This window comes from Anabrus simplex, chromosome 3 (assembly GCF_040414725.1).
Source record: "Anabrus simplex isolate iqAnaSimp1 chromosome 3, ASM4041472v1, whole genome shotgun sequence".
Classification (NCBI taxonomy): Eukaryota; Metazoa; Arthropoda; class Insecta; order Orthoptera; family Tettigoniidae; genus Anabrus; species Anabrus simplex.
This window is the reverse complement of record NC_090267.1, coordinates 321,265,769-321,288,892: the sequence shown is the minus strand read 5'-3', so window position 1 is coordinate 321,288,892 and position 23,124 is coordinate 321,265,769. Positions and strand designations below refer to the sequence as shown.

Here is a 23,124-nt window from a genome sequence, read left to right as displayed (position 1 = left end):
AAATTATATTAATTATAATATTATAATTTGTGTAACATGGAGTGAGGATGACACTGTTGATGGTGATTTGTACATCAGATGGAAATGTTAAGCCTTGAGCAGACCCCTTAGTTCTATTCAACTGGAGTAGGCTATGTGCTGGCAACGGATTTCATCCTCTTTCTTCCTACTATCATATATCATGTCATTCATTTCATCTCATTAACTCCTCTAATGTGGTTGATGTTAGGAAGCTGTGAGCTCGCATCTGGGAAATAGTAGGTTCGAACCCCACTGTCGGCAGCCCTGAAGATGGTTTTCCGTGGTTTCCCATTTTCACACCAGGCAAATGCTGGGGCTGTACCTTAAGTAAGGTCACGGCCGCTTCCTTCTCATTCCTAGGCCTTTCCTTTCCCATCGTCGCCATAAGGCCTATCTGTGTCAGTGCAACGTAAAGCAAAATAGCAAAAAAAAAAAAAAAAAAATGTTAGGAAGGGCATCTGGTCATAAAAAATTGCTACGAAGGATCGTCTTACTTCATACCCGACCCCGTAACGAAATGGACAAGGGTTGGACATACATACTTACAATTATCATTTGTGTAAAAATTGGTATAATTGAATTGTGCATACCTTCGACATGAACTCACGCTTCACCACTGCTAAGTTTATATTTGTTAATCACTGCCTCAGTGATCATGGTGTTTGCCTCTTCCAAGAAACTGATGTTTGTTTGATGGTCCTGCCTTTTACTCAAAGTATTAATATAACACAGCTCTGCTGGTATTTTTCCAGACTTTAAGCATTCCAAGGACTTTGGGAGTGGCGACCCCATCGTAATAATAGCCTATATATGGTATGGTACTAGGGAATCAAAGTGCAAGGGCAAGAGAGCAAGAGGAAAACCTAGAACAAGGTGGATTGAATCAGTGAAGAGCGGCATAAGAAGACGAAATTTAGACTGGGACAAGATCGTGGAAGAGGAATGGTGGAAGGAAAGAGAAAGATGGAGAAGTGCCATAAATACCCTGACCCAGCAGGAGCTGGATAAGGGGAAATGATGATGATGAAGCATTCCAAGCCTTTCATACCTAAGTAAGTGTTGATGTCACTGTGGCACTGTAAACATATATTGTAGCTTCAACAATATGTAGTAAAGTCCCCAAATATGTAGAGAACAAAGTCGGAGTGCTTACAGATCCCCGCTTGACATCTGTCGTGATCTTTCAACATTTGAGGGCAGTTTTAATTTCTGTTAGCTTTTAGGAAAAAAACTACTTTCTAATAAGTATTTATTTTTAACTACATTTCGGTTGTTTCAGATGACATGTTATAATCTAGGATACATCTAAGCTCAGATTGGAATATGTTGTGTAGTTGTTTTATTAGAAAATATGTTGCTTCCTTTATTATTGAATAATCCTTATGTAGTAGGGGAAAAATTGTTCTAAGGATTTAATCATAACAAAATTTCTATTGTTTCAGATAACCTGTTGTAATTAGGATAGGTAAGTGTTAATAGCTGTTGGCAATTCAATTTGCATGTGTTAACAACAACAACAACAACAACAACAACACCATCAAGCAAGTGGATGCGTGATTTGGGTCATGTAGCTGTCAGCTTGTAGTGGGTAGATAGTGGGTTCGAACCCCACTGTTGGCAGTTCTGAAGATGTTTTTCCATTGTTTCCTATTTTCACACCAGGCAAATGTTGGGGTTGTACATTAATTAAAACCATGGTTACTTCCTTCCCGCTCTTTGTTCTTTCCTATTCTGTCATTACCATAAGACCTATCTTCTTCTTCTACTACCGCTTTTCTCACATCTGTGGGGTCGCGGGCACGAACTATATCGCACATGTGAATTTGGCCTTGTTTTACGGCCGGATGCCCTTCCTGACACAACCCTATATGGAGGGATGTAATCACTATTGCGTGTTTCTGTGGTGGTTGGTAGAGTAGTGCGTTGTCTGAATATGAAGATGAAAGTGTTGGGACCATCACAAACACCCAGTCCTGAGCCAGAAGAATTAATCACATGCGATTAAAATCCCTGACCCGGCCGGGAATTGGACCCGGGACCCTCTGAACCGAAGGCCTCAATGCTGACAAATCAGCCAATGAGTCGGTCTGCCATAAGACCTGTCTAATATTTTTTAACTTGGATGCACATAAAATAAGTAGAATTGTAGTCTAGTTATGTTATCACTTAGTATCCTGTTTTTTTCCTTGTGTACTGTACATTATTTCTTACTTTGATATACTGTACTGGTACTAGTATATATTTTTTTTCACAGAATATGCTCTTTTATTTCTCTTGTTATTTTCATATTATGTCTTATTTCTGTGAAAGAGATAAAGAATGATTGAGGGAGGCACATGCACTGTGGGTGTGAGTGGGTATGAAGGAGTATGAGGGAAGAGATAGTGAGTTTGAGGGAGATAATTAGGCTTCTAGCAGAGGACAGCAGTGAAGGATCTCCCTCAATCAATGTATTATCTGCGCACTTTTTAGCGATAGAGTTACACCCTAGTGCTGAATCGGTCGACTTCGGTTATCTTCGAGATTCGTATTGGCAACCTTTGAAACACAAACTAAGAATCACTTATGATCGCTGTGCGACATCTGGTGTACACTTTACATACTCGTACTGTTTTACACAGCAAAGCCAAACTATAGAATTCATGCTAGGAACAAGTTTCGCATCGAGAAATGTTATATAGTACTATATATTGTGTGTGTGACACAGTTGTTGGCGTAAGATAATAAAGGTTTAGAAATGAAATGAAATGTCATATGGCTTTTAGTGCTGGGATATCCCAGGAAGGGTTCGGCTGGCCAGGTGCAGGTCTTTCTATTTGACACCCGTAGGTGATCTGCGTGTCGTGATGAGGATGAAATGATGATGAAGACAACACATACACCCAGCCCCCGTGCCATTGGAATTAACCAATTAAGGTTAAAATCCCCGACCCTGCCGGGAATTGCACCCGGGACCCTCTGAACCGAAGGCCAGTACGCTGACCATTCAGCCAACGAGTCGGACAAAGGTTTAGAAAATTCATATCTATCGATCATATTATCGATTCAATCCAGATTGAATTTCCATTCAGTCGGCAGTATTATCGGAACCAGCAGTACTCCCTCTTTACTCCTCAACCAAGTACAAAAATCTATCACTAAAAAGTGTGCGTATCATACAGGGTACAATAGGTAGACAAGGGGGAGGGGAAGGAAGATAAGAACTTGTGGAAGACAGGGGGAGGGCTATGAGTTCTACTCAGAGAATGAGTTCAGGCTAGATATTGGTGAGGAATCAGTATGAATCAGTACGAGTCACTTCAGGTAAAACAGCAGGGGGAAGATGGTGAAGTGTTACAGAAGAAGGGTGAGGCAAGAGCAAAGGAAATGGTTGGAATGGTAGGAAAGGGAAAAGTAGAGTAGAGGATAGGAAGAGGGAGGTGGAACAGGGTCTGAGAAGGTGAGCACAGAGGGGGAAGTAGGATCTGCAGCCATCAGGAAAGTTAAGGCAGACCAGAAGAGGAGGGGATCTACTGAGGTGGGTGGGGTTGAGGTTCTGTTATGCAAGACTATTCTTAGGCATATAGGGAAAGTGTGAGGAGGAAAGGGAACCAGGGTAGATTGTTATACAGGAATGACGTAAGGCAGATGTTGAGGAAAGTAGAAGGGAAGGAGGAGGGTAAGGAGAAGGTGGTAATTTTCCACGTTGGTACCAAGGCAAGCAGGAATAGGTACTAACATAAATGGGGATGTGTGGGATGAGAGCACAGAAAGAGTTTAAGGGAGCAGAGATTATTATCAGTGGAATACTGTGAAGGGGGAACACTGACAGGAGGATGATCTGGGATTTAAATGTCTATGGAGAGATTGTGTGGGAAATAGGGAGTGAGATTTGTAGATCCTAAATGGTGGTTTGGAGATAGGAATCTATGCTCAGATGGTCTTCGCTTGAACTGCAATGGTATGTATATATTGAGGTTTTTTTTAGACGAGTAATTGTAAAGAAAGGAATAGAATTAAATAATTTAATAGATATATATTTATCAGATATTCTAATAGAAGTTGAATAATGGCTATGATGTGATATTACGAATACATCAATTTTCATATGGAACTGGAGTGCAGCAGCAGCTGCTGGGGGGGGGGGGGGGTACTGGCAGAGGGGCACTACTTTTTTCATAAATTTACATTCTTACTGAACACACACAAGTATACAAAATGCATCCCCGGATACAGATCATAAATGTTAAATACTTGATCATTACTCACCTACTTCATCTTTTTCTTCATTTTAAGAGAAAATTTGGAATGAAATGTTGGTGTCCATTTGAAGAAGGCAGCGATCCAGACTCTTACCTCACCCAAGTACCTTGAACTGTTTAAATGTACAGTACCTGCTGTCATTAAAGTACCTTGAACTATTTAAATGTACCTACTGTCACTGAAGTCTATCTGAAATACACTCACAGCATTATATACATTATCGAACTACCATTGGATGGCCGCATAATCCTTAAGTCTGTTCAAATTACTGTACCGACTGATAGGCCTACTACTGAGTCTACAGGACGAATGAAGTATAGTCTACTCGCCCTGGCTATACAAATGAAGAATACAGTAGCGCGTGTGCATTGTTCGAAGATGGCAGTGTTATTCCTTTATTTAAACATGAATTCCATTCTTCTATGGCGTAACTCCACAAACTTAGAAATTACTTTATCATCAAAATCAGGCATATCGTAAATTAGGTCTTTCGCAATAGAAATAATTGCCAGAACAGAGAGTCAATCTTCAGTCATTGTATTGCGCAGAAATGTCTTGAGGCCGATGACCTAACTGTCAGGCCCCTTTAAACAACAATCATCATCATCAGAAATGTCTTAATATGAACCAGCGTTGAGAAACAGCACTCTGCTTCGGCTGTGGACATGGATGTTGTCACAATTATCCTGAGAAGCTTTAGCATTTCTTTGAACATTGATTTGAGATTATTTTCTCAAATAAAAGCGAGGAGTGGTAGAGCTCCTTTGACTTGCCTGAAATCTGTCAGTTTATGAATCACTTCTAATTCCATCTTTAGCCTTTCTTTCTGCAACATTGGATAATGTAACACAGTATAATTTAATACGTTTTCTGGAAAGTTTGTGGAGTATTTGTCAAATGAATCGAAGTACAGTAGGGTTGCAGCTTCAATATATCCAGTAAATGCAAATCTATCATGCATGTGGTTCATTACGTCATAGACTTCTTTCGTTGCAATGGTCCTTGTGTCACTTACTCTACATCTTTTATCGGCATTTTTTTAGTCCGTGAGATCACATGTAATTATATCAATTTCTTCATGTTGTTGTGTTACACACTTTACAAAGTCAGAAATAGCCTTTTTTATTTGGACTGAATCTGTTTTGCACGTTTTTATCTGATTGTACAGTATGTCAATATGCGGCATTACTTTATAAAAAACAGACAACCATAACATGAATATGGTATCCTCAAGAGCAAGGGCAGTCCACTGGTTCCATCTTCCAGATGCAAGCTCACAGCTGCACGCCCCTAACTGCATGGCCAACTCACCCAGTTCATTTATGCTAATAGACGTTTTACCTTCGTCTTCTGTTCTATGAAAGGACTCGATCAGTTTCTCTCTATTCTCATAAACTACATTCTCCATACGAATGTTGTAGTTCCAGTGAGTAGTGATTGTCTGATGGTTTTCTGTGGTTTCCCATTTTCACACCAGGCAAATGCTGGGGCTGTACCTTAATTAAGGCCACGGCCGCTTCCTTCCAACTCCTAGGCCTTTCCTATCCCATCGTCGCCATAAGACCTATCTGTGTCGGTGCGACGTAAAGCCCCTAGCAAAAAAAAAAAAAAAAACCAAAAAAAAAAAACAAAAAACAAAAAACAAAAAAAAAGTGATTGTCTGAGGGAGTCTAGTCTTCATTATTTCATTCAAGAGGTCACTTCTGTGAATAAGTTGGAAGAAGAAGTTGGGATTGCGGACACGTTACAGAAAAATAATTTGACTTGGGGATTGTATGAACAAGCCTTCTGCATTGTCATATTTAGTTTGTGTCTATAGCAGTGAATGAAATGTGCATTAGGATAGTGTAGAGCTTTCAATTTCGCCTGCACACCCCCAGTCCTTCCGCTGATTGTGATGACTCTATCATAACTCTGACAAATAAGTTTATGTGGTGTGCCCCTTAATATGGGATTTATTTGCTGTAACAGACTTTGACTCAATCCATCCGCTGTCCTGTCGATTGGATTCATGAACCTCCAAAACCTTTCATGGAACGTGACACTCTATTGCATTATAAGCTATAAATTTCATTTTTTTGTTCCATATTGAAGTGCAATTATAAGAAATAAACTGACAAGAGGGTCCACCTTTTCAATACAATATATCAAGTAAATAATTACATCATTCTTGGGACTAGTTTAAGATACTTAGTGGTCATCTTCAGCCAAATAAAAATTAAACAGATAATGTGATAACTAAAACATATGTATACCAGACAAAGACAATGTTGTTGGAACAATTATAACATTAAAATACATATACACTCAACTGTCGATTAACCCTCTTGGAGCCAAGAGCTGATCTGGTCGGCCGCTCCTCATCAGCTGGAAGATGCCAGAGCTCCGCCTCCACTCTACTACTGTAAAGTGCCAGGCCGTTTTCAGTGGAAATACATGTATTTTAAAATTCGCATATATCTACCGGCGTATAGCAAATATCGGCATGAAATTTTCTACATATCGACTACGTAGAACAAACAACTGGTTTAAGGCGATATAAAGAGTCAAAAACGTTTTATTATTGATTTATAGTTGATAAAGTTTATTTTTAGTAAGAGAAAAACATTTTCGCACTTTCTCTCTCAATATCTACTCTGAAAAAATAATTTACGATACAAAAGAATTATGTATAATGTATTTCTAAATACACTTCTATAGAATAACTAATTTGAACGAGAAAAATAAAAACATAAAAAGTAAAAAATCAAACACATGTCACTAGTAAAAACAAGACAATTTTTTTCACCGATAAAATGACAAATACTGACAAGAATTTTTTTACGTGCAGACAACACAGTCTTAAAATAATTCTGAATTATTAAATAAGTAAGAAATAATAGTTGATATTGTAGTTTTTGTTTTCAGAAAAAAATTCTCGTTTTTGGTTGTAGTATATATTAGAAAAATAATTTTACAATACAAGAGAATTTATGAAATCAAGAAATGTATGGCACTAAAGCCCTGATTTGCTTTGACCTACTAAGCGACCGCTGCTTAGTTCGGTACCTGCAGTTTACGAGGTGAATCATGGTCAGTGAGATGGATCCTCTCAGTAATTATTCTTCGTTTTCCAGACCGGGGTCGCCCTCTCACCGTCAGATATATCCTCAATTTCAATCACTTAGGGTCACTTAGATTGAGTGAACCTCAAACCAACTCTCAGTACCAGGGGAAAATTCTTGACCTGGGAGGGAATTGAACCCATGACCTCCAGCGGGAATTGAACCCATGACCTCCGGGTGAGAGGCAGGCACGCTACACTTGGCCCGCGGAGACCGGAATTTAGGTAACGATAGAGGACTATATGTGACTATAAGGTTTAGCAGAGAGTAAGTGAAAAGTAAATTGAAGTATGATATGGGTGGAGAATCAGATGGTGAGGCATGCTTAGGTCTAAAAAGTTCCTTGAAGGAGACAGGACGTTGAGGAATGTTGTCGGGTTCATTGGGATCAATTTCCACAAAATGTTCTCCAGAGACATCATCATCATCATCATATTCGTTATCACTAGTTTCATCTACCACCATATTCAGAGTAGCTTTAGTGCCGTTAGAAACAATTAAACGTCTCTTCTTTAGCAGCGGTGATTACTCGGACGTGCCCGGTATAATTTTGTCGCTACTCTCTGAACTAAATTCAATATCGCTATCCGATAAATCATCTGCGTTAACTTCGCATTGTTCCAAATACTGCATTATTTTATTGTCATCAATACCTGCTGAAAAATATCACATGAACAACTTGCCATTTTCCTGTCACAAATCCACTCATTGCAAGGAGCAATCTCTTACCTGACCAGTTAGCGGTATTTGTAAACACAGGAAACGACTCTTGTGAAAGCTATAACATCCTCTTAGAACTGCTAAAGCAAGGTTAGGCACACAACAACGTGTAGCCCCTTTACTACAGGTTGTAAGAAAAGTATGCACGTCACTATAGGTTGCCTCAAAATTATGTATATCACAGAATTTTAAGCCGGCCGATGTAATCGGCTCTGGCAACTTCCAACTGGATTGTTAAAGGCCGACCAGATCGGCTCTGGCAGTTTAAAGGCGGGGTGCTCGCACTACCGCCTGGCACCAAGAGAGTTAACTGGGATAATGTAGGGTTAAGGCTTCCTGGAGAAGTAAAATCGCGGTTAACCCGCAAAATTTATAAATAGAACAGTCAAAATTATAATAAATAATACTACTGTATATTTTTTATTAACATACCCAATACGTTGCATTAAAAGTAGCACTTAACACAATTCATAAATTGAAAAATAAATAGCACTGTTTGCTGAAACTAATAAGGCAAACAAAAATATTCAGACTACCTAACCTTACTGTTTCTGAAAATAATCAATCAGTCTTGGTTTTCTGCTTTTGTGCCGAGAAACACTTTTTCTTTATTTTGCTTCTCGAGTTTCTCGAAACAAGGTTTTCGGTGATGAGAGCATCATGCATTTTTAGTGCATTTTTAGTGGTTTTGATATCACAGTTAAGCCTCAACACGGTTGATCCAATTACGGTAAATCGAAGTTTAAGTGTAATAACAAAAGTTATGGTTATGATCTTCTTGTCATAATATGATGTCTTTGACTTAGGACCTCAGGCAAGGAAGTAAATCTGGAAATGATAGCCAGACTTAGGAATGAATAAATATACAGAAAATAAATTAAAAAGGAGAAAAATTATTTATGAGACTCACTTCTAATGTCTGACGTAGAACTTGACTTGCTGGAGGAAGCAGATAGGCCATGTAAACAAAGGAGTGGAGTGCCAATCAGTGGCTTCAAGTAGCCTACGTAGTGGCCTCCATGGTATGCACTAGCCATGCTGGTAGGTGTGCTATTTACCAGCTGATGAGCCCAACTTAGCACACTGGGGCAAAATGCTGGCAACCAGGAAATGAGTTAGCTGGAAAATTTATAATGTCCAATAATGGACCATTTATATTGGTATTGTAAATTTACTCATTCGGAACACATATTTCAAGTATTTTCTGAGTGATTCCCATTTGGAACTTGGCATAACTTTATTTTCTTTGCAAATCTTTTGTAGAGGCAATATGAGTTGAATAGCGTCATATCTATTATATAAACAAACAGCTTGCGGTACTGTCTTCATTACCATATCACTTCTATCCACAGATTCCATTGATTTATTGTAACCTACGGCACACAAAGGTTTCAATTTTTTCTTGGTGGTTTTACAATCTACCTTTGAGATTTCCACCATTTCTGCACTGTGAAATGTCGAGAGCATCCAAAATTCTTTCTTGTCACACCATTTTAGTGCTAACAGTAGTCCTGATGCAGAGCGGAAAGTGAGCTCGCCTTTCTTCAGCTTTTCTGCCATTCCAGGCATATCTTTTATACTGTTGCTCACTGGGCCGCAAGCATTCGTTGCCCTCTCGTACAGCCAACGGAACAAGGTGGGGCTTGAGTACCAGTTGTCGCAATAGAGGGTGGGTCCTTTCTGCAAATATGGCTCCATCAATGTACCAACAGTGTCACCTGAGATGCCCATATCATATTTGTTTATGTCCGTAGCTGAGCCGCAAAAAACAATTGGTCACCACATCACAAATAACATGTCTTGATTCTGAAGTGGCTTCTTTTAGCAGGAATATATTGCTTCATTTTTAGTCTGCCCTTGAATAAAAGAAGCCTCTCATCCATGCACAACTTTTCATAGGGATAAAAATGCTCTTTGTATTGCTCTCTAAAATGTTTGATTACAGAGCATACTTTGTACAAACAGTCATTGTTATGAGGCCCCTCATTATTGGTAAAATGAAGAAATCGCAAGATATTCTGAAAACGGTCTCGCGGTAGCAACCTAGAAAAAATAGGTGTTTGAAGAATTGGTTTCTCAGTCCAATATTATGACATGCTCAGTTTTTTACTCTCATCATAATAAACATCGTGGCAATAAAAATGTAAATATCACATCCCTCCATTCTTTCTGGACCCTCTCCAGAACTCCACCTGCAGCCACCTTCTGAGAAAAGTATCTATTAGTCTCCCCACAGAGGAGAGTTATGATACTCGTGTTAAAAAACAACTGAAAGAAACTTAACATGCCAGCATTGTCCACTAAACTTTTCAGTCCGGAATTAGCTGCGTTGACATTATGTTTCTTCAGATTCAGGTTTTTATTTCTCCAATTTAACTTTTTTCTCGGCGGTTCAGGCATCTGATCTTCATCCTCACTGTTTTCATCTTCACTTGAATCATCAAAGTTGGCTGACCTTCTAGATGACGTAGCATTAATTGGAGTAGAAAACATGCTGGAAGTAGAAGGTGTGATTGAAGTCATTCCGTCACCACATTCAGATGATAAATCACTATCATTGTCATCTTCTTCAAAGTCACTACCCAATATGAGGGCAAGAGCTTCCTCCGCAGTATATTTTTCCTCTGTCATCACGTCTTTCACAATTTCAAAGCGATTGAAAGTTAAGTCAAAAAGCACAAGCACATCAGCACAGGGGAGCAACTAGGCGCGAAGTGAGTAGCATACTGGACACATTGCTTTCGCCTTTGAACTGGTTACTCCTGTCATCTGGTGATCATAGCCGTAACTATAGACTCTCAAGACAGCCACGAGAGACTTTCAAGGCCGAGCTTCCACAGCAGTTTATCATTGGAAATGGAAAACAACTGAAAGACATGCGACTTCTACAGCAGTCAACCAGCTATGAGGCACGGCACCAGCTCAACTGCTACAGCAGTCCACCGGGCATGCGGCGCAGCTCTCTCTGGACTGCTAGAGCAGTTGACAGGAGTGAAAGGGTTAAGGAACTAAAAAATATAAGTCATGTGTTGAAGACCTAGTCTTTGCAGAAATCAGGGAAAACACAGGGAAATCAGCAATCATAAAACTACATCAGCATCTAGTCGAAATGTGGATCACGGAGAAAATCCCAGAACATTGGACCTCAGGCATAATCCATCCATTATTCAAAAAAGGAGAAGATAAAACTAACCCAGACAATTACAGAGGAATAACCCTTTGAGACTGCACTTTCAGAATTTTCTCCTGCATAATTTACAATAGGATAAAAAAACATTCTGGAACCACAACTTGCAGAATATCAAGCAGGATTTCACCCATACAGAAATTCCTGGACCAGATTCTCAGCCTGAAACTAATTATGGAATATTACAAATACAGAAATATGCAGCTATTTATTTCATTCCTAGATTTCAAAAAGGCTTATAATAGTATACACAGATCCACTCTTTTAAAACTTCTCGGATAATATGGCCTTCACCCTAAATTAACAAAAATTATTAAACTCACTTTAACCAACACAATTTCAAAATTTGCAATAAATACAGGCCTCAGACAAGGTGACACATTATCTCCACTGCTTTTCAATGTAGTTCTAGATTACATCATGAAAATTTGGCAAAAAGAAAACTCACCTAAAATCAAAACTGGAGCAAAACCCTCAATAAGGACAAACTGCCTAGGGTTTGCAGATGATTTAGCTCTCTTAGCTCTTGGCATTGGAAGAAGTCCATGCTCAGATCACCAGTTTGCAGAAAATTGCTTTGAAAATAGGATTACAAATATCCTTTGAGAAAACTGAAATCATGCCAATGAAACCCCTTGACATAAACAAAGTCATCATGAATGATGAAAAACTTAACATAGCCCTAGAAATCATTATGCACAACTTTGGCGAGAAAGCAACGTGGATAAATACAACCAACAAAATAAAAAAAGCACAGTTTCTAACTTGGTCAACTTATAACAATATATAATTTCCATTTATTTTGGAAAGACCTCTTGTATTTACAGGCTGCCACTAAGAACAAGGTAAAACATATCAAACTTTCTGTACATATCTATTAGTTAAAGAAAATTCAAAACTATCTATAGAGGTGGTGTTGCAGGATCTTGATGGAGCCTTGGAGGACGAGGGTTGCGATTTTGGGGATGAGTTTCATTGGGAGTTGGAGGCGCTTCCATGTGGCAACGAAGTGACGAGGTATGGTACCGCGAGCTACGACCATTATCATTCCAAAACTGTAACTTTGCCTGAAACCACTTATGCTTGCAAAACCTTCTTCCAAATTAAAAATGAAGGAAGAACTGATCAGCTCTTCTAAACTGAACGAAGAATTATCAGAACTTGCATAAATAAAATGTACCAGGTTGAAGAAATCTGGAGAATCCTCCCCAATGAAACTGTCTATCAAGAGATTGACCCAGTTATGAGCACGATGAAGAAGGAAAGAATCTCTTATTTCTTTCACGTCGTCCAATTACCAGAAGACAGGATTTTACGACAACTAGTGATGAGAAATCTGAGAAAGAAGACAGGAGGGCATTGGATCAAAGAAATTCAAGAGGATCTCAAAACAGTTGGACTTGAAATTACAGATGCAAAGAACAAGAATAAAATTACTACCCTTCTTAAGAATCACAAATTTTCAACTGAAATGATGCACAGAAGGCCTGTAGAGTTTTCAGAGGAATTAAGAAAACTGCAATCAGAATGAATGAAGAAGTACTGGGCAGATAAGAAGAGTCGAACAGTACAACGTTCAAAGAAAAAATGTACACGGAAGACTCAAGTGGTCCAATGTGGCCAATAAAGTTAATAATAATGATAATAATGAGATGAGGGAGCAACAGGAAAAGGAAACAAAGAAAAATATGAAAACATAAGACAAGGACACTCACCACATTTTCATACTCTCTATGCCTATCCCTTAGTCCCGTTTCCTGATTAGGTGTTGCGAATGGGGTGTGATGAAATTTAAAGCATGTTTTTACAACCGGATGCCATTCCTGATAGCAACCTTAGTTGAGGAGCTTATGAAGATGTAATGAATGAAACTGGGTAAGGAAGTGAAAGAAATTGACTGTGGCCTCTGAATGGGAACTGTCCTAGCATTTGCCCGGAAGTGAAAATGAGAAACCCCAGGAAGCAATTCTCAAGACATTCAATGGTGGGTTTCGAACCCATTTGTCTCCCGAATTCACATTAACATGCATGGCCACTCCACTTGGTCCACATGTTCATACACTGCAATCTTCACATGCAATGGCCCTCTCCTCATCAATCCCAGTGTTCCTTCATCCCTCTCAGCATCCGATGAGCTTTTTTCTAATATAAAACCAAAGCTAAAGGTTTCCACCTATTCAATACTATTTTTTGTAACCTTTAAAAAGTTACATATATTTCATGAAACTAGTTTTGGTCTTGCTAGAGACCATCATCAGTCAAAATCAAGTTAAGGCAAGGCATGAATATATTACAGATAAAATTTATCGAGCAAGTATGTGTTGTTGAAAATCAGTGCAAGTTAAGTATATATTGGGATGTTAAAACACTCATCACAATCACATGTCTTGTGTAAGTTCTCAGTTTTTTCCAATTTGAAGAATGCCCTTCACAGAAGACTAGGTGAAAGCACTTGAAGAGTCTTCTAGAATCTTTCCCATAAACTTTCCCATCATCTGTTCACACTTTTTTCAGCTGAACTGAATTCTATCAGATTCACAACTAAATATTTTTTATTATCCACCTTGTCGATACATTAGTTGCTTAAGTTAATAGTGGTACATGTTCCGTATTTTTGTATCATCTTCAGCCATAATAACACTAACTAATAAGTTGCCTTAAGCAACTAGTGTATCGACAAGGTGGATAATAAAAAATATTTAGTTGTGGATCTGTTAAAGTGTGATACAGATCATGAAGATGATTTTATGTAATTCTAGAAGATTCTTCAAGTGCTAGTATTTTAAGTGTTTCACCTAGTCTTCTGTGAAGAGCACTCTTCGAATTGGAAAAAACTGAGAACTTGTGTGATTGTGATGAGTGCTTTAACATCCAGATCTTGACTTGCACTGATTTTCAACAATACACGCTTGCTTCATAAATTTTATCTGTAATTCATGTCTTGACTTAACTTGATTTTGACTGATGATGGTCTCTAACAAGACCGAAACTTGTTTCATGTAATATATGTAATATTTTTAAGGTTACAATAAATAGTATTGAATAGGTGGAAACCTTTAGCTTTTGTTTTACATTGCTCTTTAATATGGAATAATACAAAATTTATTACCTATGAGCTCATTTCTGTTACCCAGCATCATCAGGAGGATGGACATCGACACTCATTAAGAGAGCATCTTGACGTATCTTCTGTCTTCATGTGGGAAGTGTCCGGCTCCATGGTTAAATGGTTAGCATGCTGGCCTTTGGTCACAGGGGTCCTGGGTTCGATTCCCGGCATGGTCAGGAATTTTAACCTTAATTGGTTAATTTCACCGGCACGAGGGCTGGGTGTATGTGTTGTCTTCATCATCATTTCATCCTCATCATGACGCGCAGGTCACCTACGGGAGTCAAATCAAAAGACCTGCATCTGGCGAGCGGAACTTATCCTCGGACACTCCCGGCACTAACAGCCATACGCCATTTTTTTTTTTTTCATGTGGGAAGTGTAGGATAACAAGAAAGCTGAATAAACAAGTAGTAAAAGACACTAGGAACACAGGACAAATACAAAAGGCGAAAGGAATTCTGATGGCCCACTATATGTTGTGGAAAGGAACAAAGACGTGGAGAAAGCAAGTCATATGTTGAAAAGTAGGAGGTTGTCCTTGTTCTTTATTCTGTTGTGTGATCCTATTTTTGTATATAAGACTTGGTTAGTAACTTATTGTTCCTTTACAAAATTTATGTTCTTTTTGTTAGTATTGTGACAGTTATGGCCTTTGACACTTTTGAATGACATATCCATGACCAGGCTATACTTGGAGAGGCACGTGTATGAGCTTAGCGGGTTTCTTTTTTGTACTTTTTAGTGTATTCTGCTGGGAGAGAATTCAGCTGGCCTTGGCCACAGGAAATTGGATGGAAATAATCAATACTTTGCAACTTTCAAAACATGTGAGAGCCAGCATATAGATGCAGTTTAAGGAATTTCAAATCTCCTGCATACTAAGCTTACGAACTTCAGCGCCACCATGAGTAATTTTATTGCGTGTGCAACGACATTTCTACACATCTGTTGAAATATTTATGTAGAAAATTAAACAGTGTAGAAATTTATTAACATTCAACTTTATAAATTCTTTTTTGGCAATTATATTAAGTGAATCAATACATGAATGGCATATCCTTACTGAGCACCTCTGGGGGTACTTCATGGTACTCGGATGATTAGCTGTGGTTTATCAAGATTATTCACTCAATACACGGTCAGAGTATAGTGAAGAGATATGCAGTAAGTCTTCTAGTCAGTGTCTTTCTCTCTCCTACATTAAGTTTTTATTTGAATTCATAGTCATAATTTAATAATTCTTGTAAGAGCTTTTGTGCTTGTTTGATATCCTGACAGTGAATTGTTGACAATTAAAATTAATGTTCTAATAAACAGTTTGTGACGTTAATTGAAATAATGCTACATTGATGAAGCTCTAAGGAGGCCAAAACTTGTATGTGAATAATTTTGAAGAACATTTTCAAAATGTATTGAGTGGCAGATGAAACTCTTTTAAATATCAAATATTCAGTACCTACTTTTTGTCTGTTGTTTCCTTTTCTAAACAGGATTTTATAAATTCATCAATATTTATTGTCAAGAGATAACATCAGAAGATGGACATTGCTACATGAAAGTTGCTTTTTCAAAACGTTTATGGTCGCTTTGAGTTTTGTTCTGGGTTATAAAACGAGTATGATAGTGAAATATGCATTTTTTTTCTGGGTGCAAAGAATAAATATTCAAACATTTTAAAACTCAAATGAGCAGTTTTATTTTAAAATAAAACAACAGCTGTGATAATCAGTATTGGCTGTATATTAATTGTTCAGTACCAGTATTTTACTAAAGTTTTGGAACTATAAAAATTTCAATTTACAATGTTTTCAGGTATTCAGTAAACTCAATATAAAGTTATCTCCAAAGCTAATGGAGCAGCTTGCTGATGCTGTTCCTGGAGTTGTAGACAGTCTCCTCATTCAGTTACGTGCCAGAATTGAGGAGCTGCGTGAACAATTACAGTCTCCAAATACATCTGGTTCTGCAAGTGAGAGTGAGTTGGTGATATCAAGTAAGTAAGGTGCTCTTTATTTGTTTGACACCAGATCTTGTGTGAAATAAACTAGAAATATGTATATAGTTGTTGGAATAGTACAAAATGCCACTAAATACAATGTAATATACTGTCTTGAAAATTGATACTACAAGAGCATTTCATGATCTACATTCACTGCTTTCTCAAAATGGCTGCATTATCTCCGTTGTAATGATGGTGAACTTCCCCATATTCCTCATGTTTGATGATGAAAGGTAAAGTAGAGATCAGTAGAATCCCACATAAGTTTTCCTAACCTAAATATTTCTGCCCTTGTAAATTACACTTCTTCTCATAAATTATTTGATTTAATTATTATTCTTTCAGTTTATTTTATTTCTCTTTAATTAGGTAGGTATTGATTTTCTCAGAATGACTCATGTTACAGTCTTTTTGAATTATTTGAATCTGTGATGACAAGCCTGCTTGGGTTGCAGCATCCATCCATCTGTCCATCTGTCCCTCCGTCTCTCCGTCCCAAGGCCTACTATGTGGGCACTGTTGAGGCACTTCGGTTGCTCTAAACACTTTGTTCGCCTGATTCCAGCACTCCATGATGGCATGTCGGTTCTGGTCTGGTTCTCCATCAGAAAAACATCTCTGCTTTTTTTTAAAATCATACATGGACTGACGCAAGAGTATGTATTTGCTCCGATTTTGTTTGGTTTGTATGTGTCTGCTATGCTTAAGATTCATCATGTACCAACACCTCGGTCATTGATTTAAGATATTGTCTTGATGGAGGTCTCTTCAACTTGATGAGACTTTGTTCATGTTGCTTAACTCATGTGACCAGAATATCTGTACTGTAGTATGTTGATGATAGTGCATCACCTCCTCTTACCACAGAGGACCTGTGGCAGTCAGTGAATAGTTTCTTCAGGAGCATGATCGTTTTGGCATCACTATCAGTGCACAAAACACCAACATCCATGCCAAACCAGCCATGAGGACTAGCCTTGCAAAGTTCAATGTCTCAGACATCTCCTCAAACCTTGGAACCGGGCGAATTGGCCCTGTGGTTAGGGGTGTGCAGCTGTGAGTTTGCATCCAGGAGATAGTGGGTTCAAGCCCCACTGTCGGCAGCCCTGAAGATGGTTTTCCGTGGTTTCCCATTTTCACACCAGGCAAATGCCAGGGCTGTACCTTAATTAAGGCCACGGCCGCTTCCTTCCCACCCCTAAGTCTTTCCTATCCCATCGTCGCCAAAAGACCTATCTGTGTCGGTGTGACGTAAAGCAAATTGCATGATATTATTGTATTGTATTGTATTGTATTGTATTGTATTATTGTATTATTGTAAAAAAATCGTACCTTGGGAGCATTGTGTCTAAATAATGCACCTCAAAAGAGGATGTGGAAAACATATGGCCATTTGGTTGGCTATCAACACCTAACAGCTCATACGAAACTTATCGTGTATAAAGAAGTCATCATCACATCATTATTCTGTGGATATCAAACCTGGACCCTGTTCCACTGTGACATCAAGAGACTTGAATGTTCTCATCAGCGGAAACTTCTTTCAGCCTTAAATATGAAATGGGAGAACCATGTCTCCATTCTTGCAGTTCTTGAGAAAGTGTGAATGAAGAGTGTAGAAGCCAAATCATTGGCCAGTGGCTTTTGTGGACTGGGCATGTGTGCTGCACGAACGACACCAGACTTCCTTGCTAATTCCTTTATGGTGAACTTTCCTGAGGCACAAGATCTTGTAGTGCCTCTATGAAACATTATAAAGACCAGCTTAAACAAACCATGAAGGTCACAATCATCATCAACCCTCAAACCTGGGACACACTTGACAAGGATCGCTCGTTTTGATGCCAAACCACCTCTTCTGCTGTTGAACTGTTTGAGCAAGATCATCGCAGGCATGAAGAAGTTTCTTCCTCCCTATCCATCGAATGCAGTCTTTGTGGATGCTTGATTCACGCTGGAAGTGGCTTGTTCAATCATCAAAAGTACAAGCGCAAACAGGATTGAGTGCTAGTGGATTATAAGCAGGAGAATATGTATGCTCGGAAAACAAATAGATGTTGATGACATCATTCTGTGAATAGTAGACCTATCTTTTCTTGAAACAGTATAAATCATCAAAAATTGTTGGGCTAATAAGGAGGATAAGAATACACAAAAGGATAATCAAATGTTGATTTTCTTTCTGAGTGTTCATATCCTACTTCCTAGCTTCCTATATCTAATGATTTATATTCACACACTCATTTGTTCCATTTCCATTAAATTTTTTAAACATTGTGTTTTGGTAGAAGAGGTAAATTTTCAGTAAACTCTGACAGTGTAGAGGAAAAGTTTCTACATATTTTTGATAGTCGGTGAACTTGGCTGACCCTTATCCCAGAGAAAATTATCAAATGGAGTAAATCCCTGTGGTGCTCTGTTAAACAATTGACTGACTGATCTAGAGCCACTTGAGAAGTAGAGGCCAATTCATAAATTTGTCTTATTCAGGGGATTGAATCTTGAATTTATAAGTTAGCAAGCAAGCAGTGGGGTCACAGAGAGGACCTCGGTATACTAAAGGCTGCGATAAATACAGAATCTCCAACTGCTGGACAATTGATGTCGAAACCGGGAACAAGACCTTATTTAAAACTTTTTATGTTCTAACAAAAAATAGTTAAAAACGACAATAAAATAACAACATTAAAAGTTCAAATATGAATATCATTCATCTTATGTACAATGTCCTGTAAAAAATGTATATATGGTACCATGGTATATAAGGTCTTTTATATGCTTGTGATTTTAATATGTAAGCTAAAGGAGAGAATTTTAATTTTTGAAACATGTACTTACATATATTTATGTGTTTGATGTATTAGTATACACACTAGATTTTGAATTGTATTGAGAAGGTGGACCTTGAAATGATTATAACAGTAATTAAGTCAATACAAAACATTGGTGGCCATCTTGGTCAAGCTAACACAGTAGATACTAATTCCAACAGTGTCACGATTCTAAACCGAAGGTGATCTTTTTGAGATTTGAGGGACTTATCTTTGTACATGTCCTGTGAACAGGTGAACGGCAAGTAGTACATGTAAGAAATAGCTGGTTAACACAACTCTTAGAATGACATATTATACATACCTGGATGGGTCCTGAGTTTGTCTCTACATCTCCGCTTAGAGCTATGGACAGTGTAGCAGAAGTTCGCGTCTACATCATAATAATAACATACATACATACATACATTATCATCATAGACTGTTATGCCTTTCAGCATTCAGTCAGCAAGCCTCTGTGAGTTTACTAAATGTCGCCACAATCCTCTATTTGCAGCTAGTGCTGTGGCCTCATTTAGTTCTATACCTCTTATCTTTAAATCGTTAGTAACTGAGTCTAACCATCGTCATCTTGGTCTACCTCTACTTCCCTTCCTCTCCATAACAGAGTCCATTATTCCACTAGGTAACCTATCCTCCTCCATTCGCCTCACATGACCCCACCACTGAGGCCGGTTTATGTGTACAGCTTCATCCATTGAGTTCATTCCTAAATTAACCTTTATCTCATCATTCTGAGTACCCTCCTGCCATTGTTCCTACCTGATTGTACGAGCTATCATTCTCGCTACTTTCATGTCTGTTACTTCTAACTTATGAATAAAATATCCCGAGTCCACCCAGCTTTCGCTCCCATAAAGCAAAGTTGGTCTGAAAACAGACCGACGTAAAGAAAGTTTCGTCTGGGAGCTGATTTCCTTTGTGCAGAATACTGTTCATCGCAACTGCGAGCTCACTGCATTAGCTTTACTACACCTTGATTCAATCTCACTTACTATATTACCATCCTGGGAGGACACAGAACCTAAATACTTGAAATTATCAACCTGTTCTAGCTTTGTATCACAATCTGACATTCAATTTTGTTGAATTTCTTACCTACTGACATCAATTTAGTCTTCGAAAGGCTAATTTTCGTATCATACTCATTGCACCTATTTTCAAGATCCAAGATATTAGACTGCAGGCTTTCAGCAAAATCTGCTTTTAAGACCAAGTCGTCAGCATAGGCCAAACTGCTTACTTCATTTCCATGGAACTGAATCCCTCCCTGCCATTTTATACCTTTTAGCAGATGATCCATGTAAACTACGAACAGCAACGTTGAAAGATTACAGCCTTGTCTAACCCCTGTAAGTAGAGGCCTATCCTGAACCAAGAACTCTTTCTACCATCAATTCTCACTGAAGTCCAATTGTCAACATAAATGCCTTTGATTGATTTTAATAACCTATCTTTAATTCCATAGTCTCCCAGTACGGCGAACATCTTTTCCCTCGGTACCCTGTCATATGCTTTTTCTAAATCTACGAAACATAAGCACAACTGCCCATTTTTCTTGTAGCATTTTTCAGTTACCTGGCGCATACTGAAAATTTGATCCTGACAGCCTCTTTGTGGTCTGAAACCACACTGGTTTTCATCCAACTTCCTCTCAACCACTGATCGTACCCTCCCTTCCAAGATGCCAGTGAATACTTTGCCTGGTATACTAATCAATGAGATGCCTCGATAGTTGTTGCAATCCTTCCTGTCCCCTTGCTTATAGATAGGTGCAATTAATGCTTTTGTCCAATCTGAAGGTACCTTACCAACACTCCATGCTAATCTTACTACTCTATGAAGCCATTTCATCCCTGCCTTCCCACTATACTTCACCATTTCAGGTCTAATTTCATCTAATCCTGCTGCTTTATGACAATGGAGTTTATTTACCATCCTTTCCACTTCCTCAAGTGTAATTTCACCAACATCATTTTCCTCCTCCCCATGAGCTTGGCTGTTCACAACACCACCAGGAAGATTTTCCTTTATGTTGAAAAGATGTTCAAAATATTCCCTCCACCTGTCTAGTGATTCCCTGGGATCTATTATGAGTTCACCTGAATTACTCAAAACACTGTTAATTTCCTTTTTCCTCCCTTCCTAAGATTCTTTATTACTGTCCAGAAAGATTTCCCTGCTGCTTGATCTAGCCTTTCCAGGTTATTACCAAAATCTTCCCATAACTTCTTTTTGGATTCAACAACTATTTGTTTCGCTCTGTTTCTTTCATCTACGTATAAATCCCTGTCTGCCTTGGCCCTTGTTTGGAGCCATTTCTGATAAGCCGTCTTTTTACGTTTACGGGCTGCTCTCACTTCATCATTCCACCAAGATGTTCGCCTTTTCCCATCTTTACACACAGTTGTTCCTAGGCATTCCCTTGCTGTTTCTACTACAGCATCCCTGTATGCCACCCATTCACTTTCTATGTCCTGAACCTGCTTACTGTCTACTGTTCGAAACTTCTCACTAATCATATCCATATACATCTGTCTAATTTCCTCATCCTGAAGATTTTCTACCCTTATTCATTTGCAGAGATACTTAGTTCACTACAGATCAGATAGTGGTCTGTGTCATCGAAAAATCCCTGGAAAACTTGTACATTTCTAACAGATTTCTAACAGATTTCCTGAATTTGAAGTCGGTTAAGATTCAATCTATTATGGATCTGGTACCACTAGCCTCCCATGTGTAGCAGTGAATAGCCTTATGCTTAAAAAATGTATTTATAAATGCTAAAGCCATACTAGCACAGAAGTCCAGCAAACTCTTCCTATTCCCATTAGCTTCCATATCTTCCCGACATTTATCAATCACCCTTTTGAATCCTTCAATTCTATTTCCAACTCTCACATTGAAATCACCCATTAGCACTATTCTATCCTTGCTGTTGACCCTGACCACGATGTCACTCAATGCTTCATAAAACTTGTCAACTTCATCCTCATCTGCACCCTCACATGGTGAATACACTGAGACAATTCTCGTCCTAATTCCTCCAACTGACAGATCTACCCACATCATTTGATCATTTATGTGCCTAACAGAAACTATGTTGCGTGCAGTAATATTCCTGATAAACAGCCCTACTCCACAATCTGCCCTTCCCTCTTTAACACCCTTCAAATACACTTTACAATTTCCTATCTCTTCCTCATCATCTCCCCTTAGCTGAATAGGATTAACTCCTAGCACATTCAGATGCATCCTCTTTGCTGACTCAGCCGGTTCTACTTTCTTTCTTTCTTCCATAAGCCCCATTAATATTGATAGCTCCCCATCGAATTCCATTTCGTTTGCCAAGTTGTTTCCAAGGAGTCCCTTGCCTGTCAAATGGGAGTGGAACTCCGTTACTCCCATAGGTCCAAGGCTTGCTTAAAATAGTCTGATCTCGGTACCTTCATGAAGCAGGATGTTACCCTACTTACACATAGTCCAAGTGAGGATCTCTGCTCTAACGGGTTATGGACCACCAGTGGATTGTATAGTCCTAGCCACCTGTGCACAAGGAGGGCCATGACTCAGAATATGTCCGAGATGCCCACTCCCATTCCATAGCAACTGGTATCCTGACTTTCAGGACCACTTACTAGGCCACTCAGCCGTTGCCCATGGTTCACGACCTAGGACGAGACTACAGTAACCCACACCATAAACCATTCGGAATGTGGAAGGAACCCTAATGAGACAATGAGATCGTATCTCGTTGTGGGGAAAGAGAAACGCGCGGTGCACACCTTTGAGCTAAAATGTATTTAAAACCTAAAGTCCATGAAATATAAAATGCGGCCAGCTAACAATAAAAAAAATAAAACTTAACACAGAATATAAATACATACTAATGGACAGTTGAATACTAC

The 23,124-nt window shown here is 38.7% G+C and overlaps 1 protein-coding gene across 3 annotated transcripts in view; it reads left to right on the top strand.

Moving 5' to 3' along the window:
* LOC136866304 (sperm flagellar protein 1) overlaps positions 1-23,124 on the top strand; it is a 63,967-nt gene that overhangs the window by 31,540 nt on the left and 9,303 nt on the right. For all 3 annotated transcript variants that reach the window (XM_067143146.2, XM_067143145.1, XM_067143144.1), the window contains exon 3: positions 16,199-16,379. In XM_067143146.2, coding sequence (XP_066999247.1) covers positions 16,199-16,379 — 181 coding nt within the window. The remainder of the gene's footprint in view (positions 1-16,198; positions 16,380-23,124) is intronic.